The 21,231-nt window shown below is 43.8% G+C and overlaps 1 protein-coding gene across 4 annotated transcripts in view; it reads left to right on the top strand.

Moving 5' to 3' along the window:
• The window catches only part of LOC143374237 (puratrophin-1), a 464,976-nt gene that overhangs the window by 269,501 nt on the left and 174,244 nt on the right, over positions 1-21,231 (top strand). For all 4 annotated transcript variants that reach the window (XM_076822217.1, XM_076822208.1, XM_076822226.1 and 1 more), the window contains one exon: positions 807-1,776. In XM_076822217.1, coding sequence (XP_076678332.1) covers positions 807-1,776 — 970 coding nt within the window. The remainder of the gene's footprint in view (positions 1-806; positions 1,777-21,231) is intronic.

Genomic DNA, 21,231 nt, shown 5'->3' with positions numbered 1-21,231 from the left:
ATTTAAGATGAAGCCTGTTATTGTACAACTCTCGCCTGGAAAAATAATTTTGTTTCCCCAAAAATGGCGACGATAGAACCGTGATACGCAAGATCTTGAGGAGCAACGTTTTCAACGGTGTTCAATCTCACGGCTATACCGTTTGACCTCGAACAAAAAACCAAATAGTTTTATTTTCTACATGACTAAATCTAGAGAAGTACGTAGCGGTTTTGCGATATCTTGAATATATTCTTTGCAATTGATACTTTTATAAAAAAAAATGTGCACTTTTTCTCCCCATGGTCACCATTTCGAGACGGATTAATGTTTCTAGATTTCCCTACGTACTTCTCTACTTTTAGGCATGCAGAAAATAAAACTTTTTGGTTTTTTGTTCTAGGTCAAACGGTATAGCCGTGAGATTGAACACCGTAAAAAACGTCGCTCTTCAAGATCTTGCGTATCACGGCTCTACCGCCGCCATTTTGTAGGAAAAAAATACGATTTTTTCCGGCGAGAGTTGTACAATAACAGGCTTTATATTAAATTTTCTGCTTATATCATTATCTTCCTAAAAAAAAATGCCCAAAATGACTGCAATTTTGCTCCGTCGAAGGTGGCCTAACCCCTTAAGTGAAATATGAAAGTTTCACACAATATTAAAGACACTACACGCACGGACCACAATAATTTTAATAGTACCCAACACAACTGAAATCTCTAACATTAAGAAGTCGTGCATTCTCGATGAAAGATCCCGCGATTTCATCCCCTCGCTTTCGCAAAACAGCCCCCAGCATAATACCCCGCTCGTTTCTCTGCAGATCGCAGTAGTTTGGAGAACAACGTCGATGAGGGCCCCGGGGTTCCTCGGCTGGGACCGCGAGGAGGAGTTCATGGATTGGCGGGAGGTGTCTCGAAAGGGGCAGGAGGGCTCGAGCGCGGCGGGCAGCAGCCTGGTCGGGCCCCAATCCTCTAGCACCGCGAAGATCGCCCGGCCCCGGCGCCGATCGCGCGAGGAGACACGCTCGAGGACGCGCGAAAGCGGCTGCGCGGTCGATCATCGTCGGGAGGAGGCCCGGTCCATCGACAGGCTCGAGTGCAACAGCTCGTGCGAGGGGCGCGAGGTGGACGACGACGAGGACTCGGGGCACGTGGTGATGAAGTCCAGGTCGGCCTCCAGCGTGGACACGTGGAAGATCGAGCTCGACGGGGATGGAACGCCGTCGCGAGCCGGCTCGATCAACTCTTCTAGTCTTTCCAGCGACGAGAGTCGCGCCAGAGTGAAGAGGTGCGCCAAGGTCGTCTCGTCCACCACCATGGAGAAGTGGAAGGAGACGACCAGATGCGAGACCAGGAGCAAGATCCTGGTGCCCGACGATCTGAAGACGCCCCTTCGGCTGGACGAGGCTGTCCTCGAGCAGAAGAAGCCCGGGAGCAACGCTAGCAGCGCGGAAGACAGGTTGCAGAGCGCTCGTGCAATAGACGAACTCAACGACGACGAACTGCCCGCGTTCATCGGCAACCTGCTGGTCTCTGTCGAGAGGAAGATCGAAAGGGTCTCGCTGGACGACCTTACGTTCCCGTGCCCGGCCTGCAGGAATATAGACACGGACGACCCGTTGCTCGGCTGCAGGTGCGCCGGGGACGATTGCAGCTGCGGGGCTGGGGAGGACACTTGCGACTGTCCGCCCTCGATGAAGACGAGGATGGAGCAGTCGGCGAGGAGCTTCGAGGTGGCGGGTATCAAGCATATCGACAGCGATGATGAGGAGGAAGTGCGGATGGGATTCGGTGAGTAGCCTTTGATCTTGTTAGAGGTGGATATACGCGGTGATTTATAAATTATGAACGCTACTTTATTGGGTGGATTTGATTAATGGAAAGTAGGCGATAGGTAAATATAAGGGGATAGAAGCAACACGATTTTTTCTACATTTAGGTAGTCAATGTAGAGGCACTCCTGTTAATCACTGTTGCGGCTTTGGGATTTGTATGCCTGTCGTGACAAGGTTCATATTCACTTCAGCGTTATTTTGATTGCTTTACGCGATCTGTCGATACATTTGGACCTGCAAAGGCATTACCTAAGCTGAAGCACACGGTCGTGAGCCCGAATTTGTATAAGTACGAAACGGCTTCATGCTCTATTCAGTATCGTTTAATTCAATAAGCAGCCTGTAGATACAATGGTGGCTGGTTATTGTTACGAGGACAATCATGTTCGACTTGATGAATCATTTGTTTCTTTTATACTCTGCGCTACTTACTTGTGGATAGAAAGAACGCGTCTCCTTAATTGAAAGCACTGTTACAAATCAAGGCAGGAACTTCGATATCGCATTCCCAAGAACAGATCTTCCTTATTTTTCTTTTTTGGGTATAACTCACTATGCTCTGTATTTCTGCACTTACCGCCCCTCAGTTCTCGTCATTCTCTCTCCTCCTCTCTCAAATCAATCCTAATAGCAACTATCCTGAGCCTCGCTTATTTCAACACTCATTTCTTTATTTGCAAATTAATATTTGTCCATTATATTTTCTTTTTTCTTAGCGTAATAAATACGTTTTATTATTATTATTTTCAACAAGAACAAATCCCCTCGAATCTTCTCACTGAGTCCTTCAAACAATGAAGACGAAGACATTCACTTCAAGCTCCACTTACTATTCCCAGCAACAGCTCGCGGTAACAAACTTGTCACCTTCCCTGCGCGCATCGAAGTCTCCAGCCCGTATACTCGTCATCTTTATCGCCCCTCGGTCTCGTCCAGGCGCGCGGAACTCCCGATTCGCGATCGCGGGAAAAATCGCGGCGCCTACGGGTCGAACCGTCGCGAACAACTTTATTCAGCCGCGCTGGCATGATTTACCGAAGACCCCGATGAACTTGAAATTCTGTCGGAAGCGGCGCGTGGGCGTCGCGCGGTTGTAAAGCGGCTACTTCGCGTCACGGCGACCATTGAAGAGGCTCCGGCGCTGGCTCCATTCGCCGCTGAAAAACTTCGACGTCCAGGAGACCGATGTAACGCTCCGCGGAGGACGCATTGTGCGCGACTGTCTGCTCGAGAAAACGCTCTTGCTACGTGTCGCCGGACTTTATTCACTTTCGAGCGCGGACCGTCGTTGTGAAACACCGGTCTGAACCGGCGTATCGCCTTGGGATCGCTCGACGATGATAAATACGACGCTCGAGACGGTAATAGAGACAGGCTGCGCGTTTAGAGTGCAGCATTCGCATTTTTCAGAGCTCGCGGACAATTCGAGACTTTGATGCCTTGATGCGCGTGGGGAACCTTGGTAGGTGGGGTTCCTTTCGTGTTCGAGGGAATTAGATTCAGGATGGAAGGAAACAGTCTGATTCCAGTGGTTATTTTATATAAAATTAAGAATGAATGTTAACTTTTTCAAGGCCTCCCCTTTTGAATTAGCAATACTTCGCGGAGGCGAGTTGAAGGGCTGAAAATATTTTTAATGCAAACTCAGTACAAATCATTAGGTGATTGTAAAAATTTATTCAATTTACATTGAAAATTATTGTAATTGTTTATTTATTAATCCCTGTTACCTCAATAAAATATTCATCGATGATATTAATTAATTCCGGATTCGAAACATCATTTTTCATCTAGTGGGTACCCGGGTGTGTCCGCTAAGCACATGTACTTCGACGTCGTTTAGTTTAGGTTCAGAAAATTTGAAAAAAATTTACCAGTGTGTTTTTGGCTTTTGAAAGAGTTAAATAATGGGGATCTGAAGGCTCAAGTCGGAATTTCCATTTTTATTCGAGTTATAAGCAAAAATATGACGAGTTAGGCACCCGGGTACCAAAATGTGTACATAAGGTTTAAAGAATTTAAAATTTATTTAAGACCAACTTCCTTTTCTTTTTTATTCGTGGAGGTGAATCGCGTCGGATTGTAAAGTTTCATGACTGGACCGATCTCTTTTCGCGTCCTCCCACGCTCGTCTTCCGGTGCCCTTTGGAGCCGCCGACAGATTTGCCGGGCCAGAGATGTCGCGTCCAAAACGTTCACCACCCACCCGTGCGGCATGCCATTAGCGGTGCGTTTGCGGCAACGCAACACTGACTTATGGTATTTGTCTCCTCTGGTGCCACGGTTACGCAACACGTGTCTCGAGGCTACGTGCCGTTCCAGCGTCTTCGCGTAGGTGAACGAGAACCGTTCTTCGAGTGTCTTTGCCTTTAATTCGTCGGCGAAACGAGTCGGGATGTTGAAAGGGATTCCTCTCATTGTTCGAATTCGTGGGGAGCTATTAGGTTCGGTGCAGATGAAAGTCCTCTTGGACAGTGCTCTATCGCCGTCTATTTTAGATCTTGATTGATAGTCCTCTGCTTCAGGATTAGCCAACATCCTGGCTCAGACAACTTCTGTCGAATCTAACATTCTTGTGGCAAAGAATGTGTAATATGCGATGCTTCTTAAGTCTCGAGGTGGGCAAAAATATTATTTAAATAAAAATATCGAATAACGAATATAAGGTAAAAAAATTATTCATCGTGCGTCGAATAATCTGAAGTTAAAGTAACTTTTATTTAGTCCGTTATTTAAATAATTTTCTATTTACTGAGTGTCCAACTCTGTCTAAATTCAAATCTTATCCGTGGAATATTAAGAGGACCCTTTTGATAGATTTGAAATATTAAATAACTCCAGTTGCCATATTACTTTCATCGAAAGTAAAATCGCTCGTTTCATTCTAAATTACGAAGCGTGTCATTTTAAGTCAGATTAGGTTGAAAGAAACAAGCGCTAATTTACACGGTCATAATCACGTAGGAATAATTGCTTGGTCTCAGTTCACGACGGTGAAACCGCGAACTGTTTCCAAGCACCGTCAAGTTTAGTAGCCACAATGTGTTCTACACCGTTTACGCTTTACACAGAGGTTCCTTGACTTTTTTACTCGCGACGCCGCTATTTGCGAACCGCGAGGGTCGGGCGCCCATCGAACGGAGTAATGAACTCGTCAATGAACGTCCACGTGATAATGGAACGCGACAATACGCCACCGGATGTTCCCACCCACGTCCATTTATATCAACGATGCTTCGAGTTCCTCGCTAATAACCCGCTAATTCCTCGCGTTGTTTCACTGGGCTAGAGTCTTCAGGTGCCCAGTTTAGACGCGGCTGCGCCGCGAATCGCTGGGTTTGTTTGGACATGGTCGTGGGAGTCGCGGGACGAAGGCACACTTTACTTTACATAATGAATCTTGTATATGTGGGATCAGGAACCCCTATAAGAGGAAATCTGGAATAAGAGACCTCAGCGGGGACAGTTCTGGCGGAGTTGGTTAGGCGACTAGTAGCGCAGAGGACCCGAAGATTTTGGGTTTCGAGTCCCACCGCCAGAGGTCCTTTTTTCCGCGGCTCTCGAACGCATAGGGCTTACGAAACCTATTCCTGCAACTATTATTATTAATTATATACTTTCTAAAATTTAGTTTATTCCCTAAAGTGGGGGTGTTCAAATTTAGTAATTTAATTGATGTAGGTTAATTTCCTTGATCTGAAGTTTTGACTAGAACTGAAAATTTGACTATAATCAATAAAATGCCTCGCTGCGTGTCAAGAAGAGCAGCCCAAGACGCTCGAACCTCTCCAGACCCTAAACCATGACTGTTTCGACCGTGAATTTACATTTCGCGTAACTCACGTACGTAGACGAAATTTCTTGTGTCAATTCGCGATCTACGCCTCCAACGGCAAATCAATGGCGGTGGAGAAGGTTGCGTTAAATAAATAGAGGCACAAGTATGGAAAACAAAATAACAGCATATTAAATAATAACAGTACAGACATAAACGTCTTTACGCTTGATGCGTCTTATAGAACGGTCTTTTCTAGAATACGATTGACTCGTCGGAAAATGTTAGCCACAAGCAAAAGCATCTCCTACAGTCTCTGTGCGGGTGGAGCCCTATTCCTTTCTCCCAATTATCAACAGCTTATTGGTGATCGCCTAATGTACGCGTGACCTTTGCTCTGCGGTTCAGTCCCCAAGAAGAAGGTAAAAAAATCTCCCAGGACGACCGTCTATACTTTCCGTCACCTGCAAACACTGTCCAGACGCCCGAGTTACAATGTTTGGGTCCTAGACTATCTGGCGCCTGCCAGAGTAAACCCTTGCTAATTTACGAGTCCCGTTCTCGGAGCCAGAATTGACCAGAACCCTTCGCTAGTCGACCTAAACAGCTAAGGCGGTAATAGTATACGTCTGAGTTATTCCCGAAACTTTATTACCCCACCTCGTATGCCAACGTGTACAAGGATGCTCCGCGAAACCAGGTCAAGTTATCATCCTCGACCCATGCAGCACCTACTCCAGCTTGTAAAATGCAGGAACCGCTATCCAGAAACGAGCCGAATTGTCAGTCACGATTGTCATCCTCCGGCAACCCGCATCTCCGCGGATCCAAGAGGTTGACCCAAATGGCGGGGCAAAAGTATCCCGAATAATGGCTGGGAATGGAAACATCGGGCGAACGAAAGGTGTCCTTCAAGCCTGTGACACTAACGCGCGGAGGAACCGGTCGTGGAGCCGTCCAGAACGTCAGTCGGCACTGTCAGCGTCGAACAACCTGCATCGCGACTCGTCTGCCGGCGTTTAACGCCATAAGATCGGACGTGACTTTGCGCCGGCTGTCGCGTTTCATTAGCGCGCGCCTTATTGTGCGGTACGGCTTCCCGTTCGTCGGCGATCGCCTCGGCCCGTGGGCCCACTCGCTCGCGTGCGATTCGTCCCCGCGCCGGCACAGAAATAGGCGAGAACGTGCTTTACGCGAGCGCGCCTCGCTGCCTACGCTCGAGCACGCGCGGAATCAGTTATCCCTCCCTCCCGAGGACGGCGAGATCAAGGGGACCTCCGAGGGGATCATTGCAATAAGGTTTTGTGTGTACTTATTTCGTTGGGGAGGAAGTTGGGGTTTAGTGGAGCTTGTGGGGGAAGTTTGAACTTCTTTTGTAGGGTGACAGGAAGGGCAGAGGGCGGAAGCTTTTGTGGACGCTTGATAATTGCTTTGCGATGTGCAGTCTGTCCCACAAGAGCGTGGTCCTCGTAGCCACGGTCTTGTACTTTAAGAAGGAGTGGATCCTTGAGAATTCGGAAGAGAAAAGTTTTCTACTACGCTGATTAACACGTGTGGCATTTTGGTTTGTGATTACGTAGAAAAGAAGCGATTTTTAAAATGAGAGCTCCGTATTTTTTGTCGCTTTTGCACCACGTGGAAAGAAGAGAAGAGCATAAGGTGAATGTCCCAATTGCTGCTCATGTCCCCGTTTCTGATCATTATGTATTTTTCTTATTATTATATGCGTTACGTTTGTATCTCCCAAAATCTCCTTTGGAGTTCATAAAATATTTTACGGACATTAGGGCTGTCCGAGTGCTCGAACATTCGGGCGGCTTGAAACTCGGACCGAGCCGGGACTCGGTTTTCCAGCCGAGCCGGGTACCCGTAAAATCGGGGCGGCCAGAAAAATCCGGGTAGCTCGAATTTTTTCGGGCGGCTTAAAAATTCGGGTAGTCCGAATCGTTTCGGGCCGCCCGGAAGAACCGGGTAGCCCGTATTGTTTCGGGCCAAACACCCGTTTGCAAGTGGGTATTGATTAATTTATAATCTCGAAGTTTATTTATTAAAATAATTTTTAACTACTTTTTCGTAGCACTACTCATGTTTTCCTCGTATCTGGTGTGCGTATATAATTTTTTGGAGGGTGTATTTTTGTGCAATATATAGTGCTTATGTATCCAGTTCATCCGAGCGACCCGAAACGATTCGGGCTACCCAAATTTTTCAAGCCGCCAGGCCCGGCTCGCTTTACTCGAGTACCCGAACAGCTTTAACGGATATGTCACAAATATTTAAATACCTTTTTACCCGAATTAAATATTTAACCTAATCCGCTTTATATAACAAAACACAAAATACTAAAAGTCATTTATCTCGGAGCCACCTTTTGACCAGATACGACTCTTCGAATTAACACAGCAGAAGATTGCTCGCGGAAAGTCCGTTTCAAGTTATCCCACCAATGGCATCCGCCGTCCCTCCCCTTCCGCCAACTCAGTTCAGCGAAGAAATCTCTATTTCCCATTTTCTTGCAGCCCCGAGCGTCTCCGATGTAACAGCCACTCATCAGCTCGCAGTCCAAAGAAATCGACTGGCTGTCGCGCTTCGAAACGCGAGAAAAGCCACCTTGCGCAGTGGTCGATGACCTCGATTAACCCAACGGGCGGTTCTTGTCGCAGGTTTCGGAGCGTCGACAGGTCCGACGCAATATTTATTCGCGCGTTTCTATCGCGCTCCACGTCCCCGCTGCGCGCCGTCCACTTCTTCGCCGCGTTTTTGACGAGACGGCCAGGAAACTGGATCGAAGCCAGGAAATGCTCGGTGCGTCTTTTCGCGCGGTCCCGGCCGCGGCAAAAACCGATCGCGACATGCCGGCTCATTTTTAAACGGTGGCTGCGTCGACGAGGAATGCGCGTGAAGCCGCGTAACGACGCCATTAAGATGAATCTTTATTGCGTCGACGGCGGGACGTGCTCGTTGATCCTTTCTTGCGATCCAGGCTGAACAAGCGATCTCTAGACGCAGCCTGCGGATCTGTCGCTCGAGTAGCGTTGAGGGTTCTTCTCGCGTCGTGAGGGATGATATCGCCTGGCTGGAGTGGAAGGGAATGGAAAAGCAGAGTGGTCACGGTGGAAAGTATCTAAAGTGGGAATTCCACTGGCGAATGTCAAATAATTTGAAGCAGGGGTTTGCTGTCTTTTTCTACAATAGCTTTTGTAGTGATGGATCTTTTATTAGAGATTGAATTAACACCAGATTTTAATAAAATCCTCGTACCTTCCCTATTAAGAGTTTTTAAGAAATACCGCATCTTTGGGAATTTATTTCTAAGTGACAAAACCACTATTTTCGATTAAAATTTTTCAAGAAGGATAGAGACATCTTTGAATAATATATATATTTGTTTTTAAAGAAAACTTGAATAAAATTGTATATATTATTCAAAGATATCTCTCTCTCTCTCTCTCTCTCTCTCTCTCTCTCTCTCTCTCTCTCTCTCTATTGAAATATTTAAATCGAAAAAAGTGTTTTTGTCACTTAGAAATAAATTCCCAAAGATGCGGTATTTCTTGACCTGGCCAAGGCGGCCCTCAAGGACTCTCCATCTACGGTTTTTATTAACCCTTAACTGGTATACTGTTATTGGCAAACGTGACTGGTATACTAGGGTCGTGGCAGACCCCAAATAAAAAAAGACACAGAAATTTGTAAAGTCGACATTAGATCAACCTCTATATTTTGTTCTTAGGTAATGTATAAAACAATAGAAACGTAGAAAGATAAGCAATTATTATAAAATCAATTTGAAATTCGGTTGTCTAAGATTCTAAACTTAGACAACCGAACATTTTTTAGCGAACTTTGCGTGCTTGGGGTCACGAACGACCCCAGGATACCAGTTAAGGGTTAAACTCATCTGTACCAAAGGCAGAGCCGCGACTTGCCCATGAAAGTCCCCAGACGTGTCCCTCCACTGGCAGAAACGAAACTCAAACCAAGGACGTTCGTCGCGGGACGGTGATCCAGCGGACGACTCTCGATCGCTCATCGACGCGTTGCGTAACAATTTTCTACCTGGCGATCTATCGCTGGCGCGGAGATAAAGCTGCCAGGACGGGGGCTTGTATCGCTATGTCATCGTCGCTACGTTTCACCGGCGTCCCGCGACGACGGTGCACCGTCGACGGGGGACGAGGAAACGAGGAAACACAGCTCGCTCCCACTCGGTCCCCGTCTTATTAAGCAAAACGACTTGCGCGCCGTTTAGCGAACCATGAAGCTCGGCCGACCGCCTCTGAAAGGGTACTATGTACCTGGAGGTTTGATCGAATTAAAGCGTTTCGGTGTAGGAGGCCGTGTACGGCCGCAGCTTGATTGAACGTTCGCTTCCACGGGCCTGCTATGCTTGGTAGCTCATTGATCGTCTCTATGGCGGTCCTCAATCATATCTACTTAAGCGGGGAATCAGCCGGCTACCACAACGGAGGCTGTTCACCTCGGCGCTCGCTCTCCATGCGGTACATAATGGTCGATGTTAAACGCCACGGTAAAATAGTGTCTGCGTTTCATGCTCCGCCGGTCGATCGCTACTTTCGGTTGTACCGACATCGGCTGGGACATCGGTTCGCTCGATTTTCGGCCGGTGTTGTTGCTGTCGCTCCGTAACCTTCGCTTGTATCGAAGTCGAGTCTTGCTCTGTCTGGGGTACGTTGGAAGCTTTTTAAGAATTGACGGGCACAGTGGGAAACAGGCACATGCCACGTGTGTATTACTTTTCGTCTCTTTGTGCCATTAATTCGTGCTTGCAATGTAATGTAATTCCACCACCTGGTAATATAATAGCCAGGTATACTTACGTTTCACCGAGTAGAATCATATTATATTTTCTTCACGCTGTGAAAAAAAATGCGTAGTAGATAAGAGGGTCTTTGGGGGCACGGGACCCAATAAAATTAATTTTTCAGCTAAAATTTGATAATAATTGTCATTTACCATCTAATTCAAGTAGCTACGGTTTAAAATAATCGCAATTTCGTAACGAATTTCCTATCAAAACCCTTTTTCCTTCAACTTGCTTTTCTCCGAAATCAAAACGGTGGCATGCACTTTTTTCTCACTGGACCCCTCAATTCTTCTCTTTTGGATAATCGAACGGAGGAAGGGAGATTATTTCTTCAGTTTGAGGAGATGAGGAAAAGTAAAAAGTAAAGCAATAATATCGAGACAACAGCAATATTCTATGGATTAGAAGAAAATAAAATTTACGTACACCGACGCACATTTTTCCTTCCTCTGGAACGAAGGCACCCAGTCTAATCTCCAGAGGGAGCAAAGCCTGTTGTCGGCGAGCGATACGGTGCGCCGCCTGTAATCGACCGCGGCCCTGGTATTGATTTTTCATTTCTCAGCCAATTCAATTATCCAACAAGACAATTGGATTAATTCAGTGCCTTAATTCCCCTGCTTCCGACAATTGAGTTAGATGGCTTGATTCCGCGCGCTATTTGCTCCGGGCGGGGGCAACGTGGCGAGGTATTAAATGTCAGGCATTAAGGACAAACCGCGTGTCCGCGTGTTCCGCGAGCCCGGGAGAGCACTGGACAGTCGATCGAAACGCGAGGCGGGCACGATGAACGTGAAATTCGTCGCGCGGTGTTTGCGCCGGCACTTTCGACCCGCCTGTGGATAAAGCCGTCGTCGAGGCGGTCTTCAACGAAGCGAATAAATACCCTCGAATTACACGGCCCATTACGCTACGGGTTTATTTACCAACAAGCAGACACCGCGGATCCCATGGGACGCGGGACGAACAACGGGGCGGAAAGCCATTAGGCGCTTCCTCTTGTCAGGGCGACAACCCCTTTCGCTCGATCGAGTTACCGTCCGTTTCGAGGATTTCTTTTTAAACATTCTCAATCATGGATGAATCCTGTTCCGATCATCTACACCCCTCTGCTTTTATGCGCGGCCGGAGTTGTGGCGTTTCGCGGCTGCGATTTGGCGGATGTGATATTCGATCTGCGTTGCGGAAGGGATGGGGAGCGGATGCAAGGAAATTGGGGGAGAATGTATGGATGTGGGAGAGGTGGCTGAGAACTTTCGGGAGAGAAACGTGAAGATACTTGGGAAGAGACTTTTAGAGTTCAGAAAGGTAGGCATTCGACGTGGGTTAGGTTTGTGGTGTGATTCGCACTTAGGTGGCGCCCTGTTAGTTTCGCTAGGTATTTGTGGAGTTCGGAGAGTTAGTTTCTTTTTTATGTTTATTGAACTCACTGTTAATTGCAATTGAAGGGTCGGATGCAATAAGGAATAGCGCTCGAAAATGGGGGAAATTATTGTCCAAACGCTAAGAAAGATTGGAAAATTAAAATGTTGTTAAATTATATTTTTAAAAATGTAGCGCTATAAAGCTCTTCACGACACACATTTTTTCTATTTACAGTTTGGTTATTTAATCATTACTAGTCAGCGGCCGCGTATAATGCGATGCTTAGCAGTCTTAGCACTCGCCTTGACTGTTGGTGGTGCGCGATTTATATATATCGTCATATCTTCTACAATTATTTATTAATCAGTGTGAAAATTGGTGGAAATCTTCCTTGTATATTAAGGAAAAACTTTGTCGCTGCAAGTTATATGTACCTCAAAATTGCCTCGATACTTTTTAACGGCGAACGTTGACAAACATGGGTTTGTCCAGGATTACTTTTTAATTAAATATTATTACATCTGTTAACATAAGGGTTTTGTGCATACATTTTACGGCTTCGCTAGAGTTTTCTGAAATTATATTTTAAGTTTCATAACGATCCGTTAATATTTACTCAAGTTATCACAATTTATGTTTAAAGAAATAATGATTTTGGATGATGAACAATTTTTTATTTACAATTTTTAGCTCGAATAGTAATGATTGGATAAACAATCTGTAAATAGAAAAAGTGTGTGTCCTGGCGAGCTTTACAACACTATATTTTTTAAAATTCAGTTTAACAACATTTAATTTTCCAATCTTTCTTAGCGTTTGGACAATAATTTTTCCCATTTTCGGGCGGTGATCCCCTTATTGCGTCCGACCCTTCAATTATACTCATTCTCAAGAATAAATATCGTGATAAAAAAAAAACAGTAGTGCGCAGAGGACCCGCAGATCATGAATTCGAATCCCATCACCCGAGGTTCTTTTTTTCCCCCACAGAAAAAAATTTGTGTGAAAAATTCACAAGGAAACTTGATAACTAAAAATAGAAAAGAGAAGGGAAATGATTTTGTGGCATGTAAATGACGAAGAGAATAGAGAAAGGACGTAGAATACCTGCGTGTTAAATATGTTAACGAGATTAAGTTACAGGTCATTCAAAATACCATCAACAGAGTCGTTAACTGGAAGCTAGAATACTTTCACCTTGACAAAACAAAATCAAACCGATCGCAAGTCTGCAAAATTTAAATTACTCATTCAGGAGTCCGAACTCATCTCTAGCCTGTCATTCGCGCGTTGCGATACCCTCTGTCCGACCCCTAACTCGCCCACACCCGCGACCACCGTCGCTGAAATTCGTCTCACGAGCGTTTATTCCCCCCGGCGCGCGGCGTAGTTCGCCGGGAGCGATTTCAGCTCGCAAATAGAATTTGCACGCGAAAGGATTCGGCAATTACGGCGGCCTTTCGCGAGAGACGAGGTCGTTGGTATTCAGCGGAGCGTCTCTCACGATGACGACCGTGGACAAGGCTCCCGAGAACTTGCAGCCTAACTAAAGTGGAAGATCATTTCCAGTTTCCATTTGCGACTTTAACTGCTTCCGCTACCAGCCAGTTGCGCCAGATTTCAGTAACTTCGAATGGAAAACACAGTGGATAATGGCGGCGGGGAATTGTCGTGGGATAGATCGGTTAGGTTCGAGGAAACGCGCGTCAGCGTAACTACTGTTTGGACGCCGGCGCGCTGGGAGTTGTAATAAACAGACAGATTAGCTTCATTCTCAATCACCGTGATCGTGGATGGAAATTGCTTGGATCTACTTCGTGAGTGTACAATGCCCAGCCACTTGGCAATAAACCATCGAGCTTCTCTTGTACCCTTCATCTTCCTCTTTCAAGTTTACCGAAAATGTTAATATATTTCCCATGAATACCGTCGAATGCTATTCGTACTTACAAGGGGAGGACGCCGGGTGGTAGACACCGATTTTGATGAGCTTTGGCACGATGGAGCCATGTCGAAAATAAGTAAATAGCTGTCCGAGCGATTTAGCCAATAGGTCTTAATAATAGAGATATTTACGTGTAAATTATTAAAAATTTAGGGTTTTAGTGGGTAAAAATCCCACACTACCCTGGCGCTCGCGGGAGATTCCCTTCTGGAGGCGTCGGGGTGCCTTTTGAAGATGTCTCCACGTTAAAATAAACTTTATAATTTTTTTTATAAATTATTAAAAAATAATTTATGGGGTTTTAATGGGTAAAAATTACACACTACCCTGGCGCCTCCGGGGGATTCCCCTCTGAAGGAGTCGGGATGCATTTTGAAAATTTAACCAAGTTAAAATAAAATTTATAAAAAAAATAATGTATTTTTTAATATATTTTTTAATATATTTTAATGTATTTTTTAATATATTTTTTAATACATTATTTTTTTTATAAATTTTATTTTAACTTGGTTAAATTTTCAAAATGCATCCCGACTCCTTCAGAGGGAAATCCCCCGGGGGCGCCAGGGTAGTGTGTAATTTTTACCCATTAAAACCCCACGGCCACTATGAAATTTTTAATAATTTCCATGTAAATATCTCTATTATTAAGGTTCATTGGCAGAAACGCTCGGACACCTATTTACTTATTTAAGACATAGATCCATCGTGCCTACCCAGATAGACTTTAAAGTGGATTCATGAGATCGTCATGAGATGCCGAAATGAATTTATCGAAAATTTGAAGCAATGTACAGTAAATTCTGTTTGAATAAATATATAACATCAAATTTACCCAAACTTTACATCGTATCATGAGTTAAATTCTTGATCACGCAACGAACCAATACATTTACTACATGTTTGATCAATATTGCTACATCGTTAGAATCATGTTAATTTACTAAATATGACTAAAACATATATCGTAAATATAATGTAAAGTGATGATGGCAAATTGCAATCATTGTGTGCTGCATTGATTGCTGCAAATGTGATTCAAATATGATCCCTATTTTTCAATGCACAACTGTAGATAAATTTTGCACAAATATAAGGTAAATAGAATTACGCTTTCGAGAATGATCGGATAATTTTTCATTTTGTGTAAATATTAGCAGCACGTCATGACTCAAATATGATTCAAATATGACCTGAACAGAATATCCTCATCGAGTGTATAAATATTGCTACAATATTTTCCGTTCTAATTGCATCATTACGTGTCTTAAATTGAACGCCAAGGTGAGCACTCACAAAGCGCACAACATTGTTGCATTACGTGATTTGATATTCGATAAACTTTACGCAAATTTGCTGTAAATTCTGCCCATCAAAATCGGTGTCTACCACATGGTGTCCTCCTCTCGTTAGCGAAACTGAGAGTTACATAAAATCATCTTGAATAAATGAGAACGTGAATTATTCTGTGGATAAGTCAGCAACTGGTGCCATTTTACGAGTAGAAGTTAAAGGTGTCGACTGTAGGAAACGAAACCCGCGAGTGGAGAAGAGAAAGACGGCTCGCAAATGGAAACGTTTCAATTGCAAACGGCTGGTCGTAAAGCAGGGAGATCCAATCAACCTTCGGTTACAAGTCAATCCCAGTCATCGGTTTATGCTAATAGACGCAGTTCTCTCGTCGCGATTCACTAAACCCGGCTCGAGCCAATCGAAGTCGATGCCAACGAGCGGACCTGCAGCCAGGGTGATCGGCTCCTGACTGCGTTCCAACCGATTTTCCAAGGCTCTTTCAATGTTAACAGCCGCTCGACTTAGGAAAACTTGGGTCTCTGGGAATAACGTTAACCCGCATACTCGATTTTTCGCGCTCCCCTCGAAGCGCACTGCGAATAGAAATTGCGCATGCAAATGGAGGTAATGGGAGGTGAAACTGTGCATCGTTTCACTCTCAAAGCCACGTTTCGAGTGAGCTTTTATGGCTGGAAAATGGGATTCAATTTGGAAGAAACATTTCACGCTGAATAGGTGTGTTCCTTTATGGCGTGAAGCGGATATTGCAGGGCTGTGAAGATTTAAAGCAAAAGGTAATACAAGTTATCGAAATTGTAGGAGTCTGTTTGTTCATAGCGCACAGTCTTGCGAGGCAATTTTTGCTCCAATTGTAGGTAACACCGATTTTACTGCATTCGCTTTACAACGTTCACTTATTGTTCCTCGTTCTGTGCAGTTGCAGCGGGAAACTGTGCGAGGGATATTGCAAGAGGAAGTTAAGTACCCATTTCTCGTCGACACGTTTCGCGTTCATCGATGTAAATTATTCTGCGGTGGCTGTTTATGCCTTATGACCGAGTAAAGTAATCGGGTCTAAAAAATATCCTTTGTAAATAATCGTTGCGGTTGAGTGCACTGTGCACCTGCGCCATTAAAATCATCGTTCGTCTGCATTTCGGTTTAAATTTTCTCATTAAGCTTTTCACTGTAATGTGAAATTCGCGTTAATTATACGAGACGTATAAATATACAGTTTGTTGCAAAATTGTGGGACAGGGCAAATTCTGAATTCTGCCTGACATGGTAGACGAAATTGAAAAGCTCGTTACTGCGTCGCGAATTGAAGCTTTGTTTTGGAGGTACAAAAGATTAAGGTGTGTGGGACACTGGAACTGTTTAAATATTGCAATATTGCTTCGAAATTTGGGGAAGCTACTTACTGTAGAAATTGTAGAGTAGGGGAAAGGTGAGATAGTTGATTAGCGAAGATACATGATCACATCAGCTTTTTAATTAATATATTGGTAATTTGTGCCTGCTGTCGCGTTATCGTGGTAATGTTTGCATTATCGCAACACGTTGCAGTTTTCTTTTGGGAGCATAGAATAATGTTATTAGAAGCTTCGATCTGATTTGCAGCCAAAAATTAAATATTTCGGTCTGCTTGTTCTTCCTCCTTTTCGAGTAAATGTGTAATTTTCAACGATTTGAAATATATTAAGTAAACAGCAATTTCTGGTCTATTAATGATATTTATTGATTGATCTAAATCTTTAAGGTAAGTTTAATTTTTCTTCTTATTCAAATCGAGTGCATTTAGGGATGCTTGAACAGCTGAAAATGCCACCAAAAAGAACCATGGAACGGCTAATGAAACAGAAAAATAAAGCAAAGAAAGTGAGAAGGAAAATCATTTCTTCGTCATCATCATCTTAATCAGATGGTATTTAAGTGAAATGTCTTTTAAGAATGCATTTATGTTGTTTTATGTCACAGAGTTTAATTCTTCGGTTTTATTTTTTCAGTAATTCTTTCAAGTTTGTTATAGTTTACTTTCTTTTTACGATATTCCCTTTATTTCATGTTATTGACGGAGAGAATAAATATTCTTTAGAAATTTAATGTGTTATATACTCTTAAAGTTCACTGATCAAGTCTCCCCTTCAGTGGGGGATACTTGTGCATAACATCACTGGCAGAAAATTGTTGAAATTCAGTCATTAAAATTAGTTTTCAGCTCTCAAATTTGTACAAGCATATTGAGAATACTCTAGGAATTACAACTTACATAATTAAATACCAACAAAGCAAACCATTATCATTATTTTAATCAAAAAACAAAACTGTGATCAACTATCCCACCTTTCCTCTAACTATTTGAGAAATAATATATATTTGTCACAAAGTAAGGTACGAATATTCGAGTTCCACTTTCTCTGTATCGATCATTGTGATCATTGAGCTGTGAATATAGTAGATACTACCCAGCTAGCACTTGAGGTGAAAGGGAAAAGAAGAGAAGTTAAAAAATATGAACATTTATTAGCAAAGCAAACTCAGCGACCATTCCTATCCCCACTCCATTATGAATCTTCCATAATCAAAATATTATAAACCGATCTCCTGGCAATAACCCCCTCCCGCACCATTCTCACCCACCTACCCCGAACCTCTTACGTGTCCTGAATTTTAAAACAAACACCACTATCCCGGAAGATCGAACACAAGTCAGTATTACTTCAGCCGTGAACGCAAGCAGACCTGTCCTTGTGACTCGTCCTCGCGATTCGTTGCCAGTAAATCTTGGAAGAAATTGAAGTCTGAACGATGTGATAGTGAAGTGAGATTTGTTAATTTGTTTTCATTGGAGCTCTTCGACGCGTAAGTGACAATCCAAATCCAACAATTCATATCTAATGTTAAATAACTCACTCCAGAAATCAGACTTCTAATCTTCGATCTACCTACATCCCCGAAAACGTAGCTGCAAATTGCAAACTGCTAAATGGCTTTCAGACTCCTTCGTAGCATCAAGAATTCGCATAATATTTCGCTCCGTTGCATACTTCTGCGACACCTTGCCCACAAAATTATTTGACACTCGATTCGATAAAAGTCCACGAACGATCTCCATCCGAAACCTTGCAAATCGTCGCTTGTCAATTCAGTTCACATTGTCGATCGGTAATCGACACGATTAATACGCAACGACTAGAATTGCCTGTGACAGAACGGGTCGCCAAAATCGGCGGTTGAAAGACGACACCCTACGAAGAACCGGTTCCAGGTTTGATGCATTAACGTGCATTAACCCAAATTCGAGGGCACCCACCGGCTCCGCGGGCCGTGGCAGTGGAGCGAAGTGGCTTTTCGTTCCTTCCCGGGCAATCTTAGCCCTGATTGACCCGACTGGCAAGCGAGCCGCACAGTGGTACCTAATGACATGTCTTGTTCAAATCACTCTACAGGTCGTAATTTTTCAGAAAGCTTGACGATTCTTCTTTTAAATTCTTCGCAATTAAATTCTCTATCGATCTGTCCGGCCGAAATTTTCAATTTCGTTGCTGATTTTTTTATATTTAGCGAATTATACAGCACTTTTCGAAGATCAGTATCTGTGGGCTTTTTGGCCGTCTGTTCCGAATTTAAAGTCAGATTTTCGAAATTGAAGGTGGTGAATCCAATATGCCAAATACAGTTGACTTTTCTGACTCAATATTGACGAGCACGATTTTTAATGTTTGATATTTTTAAACACGTACGTAAACACGAAATCAGAGATTTGCTTCCAGAAGCACAAGTCCTGCTCCTCCAACAAGATTGCACATAATAAAATGGGATTTCTAAAGACAACTGAGATAAAACGTTAAGTGAATCAGTAATATCAAATATTAAAAATCTTGCTCATCAATATTGAATCCGAAAAGTCAACTATAAGAACGCGTATGAACACAGACGAATTGGCTTAAATATGCAAAATCACGTGTACAAATTTTTGAGATGCGTGAAAATTTGTCAAAATACGAATGTCCATCCGCCATTTTAAATTTTACAATTCGATCTGCAGTATTAGATTTGTGGTACAAATAAAAAATATTGATCTTTATAATAATTACCTCATTTTCGTAATCAGCGTCCCCGAAAATCTAGACGCACTATGTTTCTACCGAATAAGCCCATTTCCTGAAATTTTGCTTCAACATATTGGATTCACCGCCTTCAATTTCGAAAATCTGACTTTAAACTCGGAACAGTCGGCCAAAAAAGCCCACAGATTCTGATCTTCGAAAAGTGCTGTATAAATCGCTAAATATAAAAAAATCAGCAACGAAATTCAAAATTTGGGCCGGACAGATCGATAGAGAATTTAATTGCGAAGAATTTAAATAAAGAATCGTCCAGTTTTCTGAAAAATTACGACCTGCAGGGTGATTTGAACAAAAAATGTCATTATGTACCACTGTGGGCCGGTAGCTGGGGAAACGAACAGCCGTAAAATGAAGCGATTAGGGCCACCTGACCGCATTCCCTCCACAAAAGCAGATAAATCCCCGTCTTTACGGTTCCCTTCGGCCACCACAATCGGCTTTTCCTCCATAAAAATGCACGCGTGCGCCTCAAGGTCTGTGGAGTCAGCTTCTCATTGTCAGCGGACAAAGCGGAGCCAACATCGATTTGCGCTCGTGTCTAGTTCTTTGGTTAGCCTTCGGTTGCAGCTTGCTCCTCAGATATCTGTATATTCGTTACCTGTGTAGCGTGCGTAGCGCTGGACTTCGAGCGAAGCAGAAGACCAGGTAGGAGGGTAATAAAGTTCAACCGAAGGTTTCGTGGCCTTTGGACTTTGCCAGGCGACGAAACCTCCCCTGTCTCAGGACTCGGGGTTTTTCCTTATTTTTGCACGCGGTACGGTGCGTTTTCTTCGGATTGGGAAGGAGCGCGACCGTTGACGGCATTCGGTTTCAAGCAAGCGTCTTGAGCGGTTGCGCTTTTCGTCCGCTCAACATTTTTTACTCTAAAGAAGTTTCTGGTGTTACATCCTTAAATAAACCGTATTCTTTGTTGAGTTTTATTAAGACGCGTGAGTTATTACTACCCTCGCGTCTTCCACCTCACCTGTAAACTTATTTAAAAAATATTTGTAGATTTAAGAGTCATTGTCAATGCGATAAATCGATTTCCTCCATCACGTGTTTCTATCTTCTACGGATATTTAAGAATTTCTGCTTTTTGACATTATTATTGATTCTGATATCGTTAGATTAGGGTTGCAATTAGATCTTGCTAGGAATTTTCGAAATTCTGTTTCTCTTTCGTGTTACGTTGCTCGAGGCTGATAACAGCGGTTTTAGAGAATCGGGCTTCGGTCTGGTTTCTACGAGCACAGCTGCTGCATCCGCGACACCGTGCGCAGCAGCCTCCGATTGCGTATCAGCGACCTCGATCGTCCCCCGGTGCATTCCCCTTTCCCTCTCTTGTTCTCCCCCACCCCTTCCATTCAGATCATTATGTCAATGATCCCGGGGAGATCCGAGAGGAGGAAGCTCTATCGCGGCAGCGCTAGAGCCTCATCCGTATGCATCGAGCGTAAACTTCCTGATTCCCTTCGCCGCGATCGCTAATTCGTCGCCCCAGCGGGAGCTGATTTCATCGCCTAAACGCGTAATTAGCCAACGCGGCGAGTGTCGCAGTTTCCCTGGTGTCATTACGTAACTTCGATATTTGGAAGTGTCTTAAACGTTTGCTTGACAGGCTAAGCTTCCGTGAGCTTTTCTTGCAATAGTTCCTTCTCAGGGGAGGAAGGAAGGGAATTGTAGGTATATAAATATTTCCTGTAGGTGTACCGAGCAATAATGAGATTTGTAGGATGAGTTGAAAGCGGGGAATGAGGAACAAAGGAGTTCGTGGGAGACCTTTGCTTGGCACGCCATAACAGTTACTATGCCATCATACCAGATGGCCTGTCAAGTATCAAATTAAAGCAATGCTATCCCTAGATTTGGAGAGCTCATTACTGCTCACTACAGTAGCGCACTGAGGATTCAATCTAGGGGGAAGTTGAGTTGAAAGGATATAAATATTTTCAATGCAAATGCAATAAAATTCAGTAGGTGATTATACAAAATTATTTAAGGAATAAAATCCAGTTTTCTTTTCTTTTTACAAAGCTCTTGAATTACTTCGGTCGTGTATACACTAATCTCCTTTTTCCCTTTTCTTTGGGGGT

Source organism: Andrena cerasifolii, chromosome 1 (assembly GCF_050908995.1).
Source record: "Andrena cerasifolii isolate SP2316 chromosome 1, iyAndCera1_principal, whole genome shotgun sequence".
NCBI classification, from domain to species: Eukaryota; Metazoa; Arthropoda; class Insecta; order Hymenoptera; family Andrenidae; genus Andrena; species Andrena cerasifolii.
Note: the sequence above shows the minus strand (reverse complement) of the source record. Positions and strands in the feature narration are given on the sequence as shown.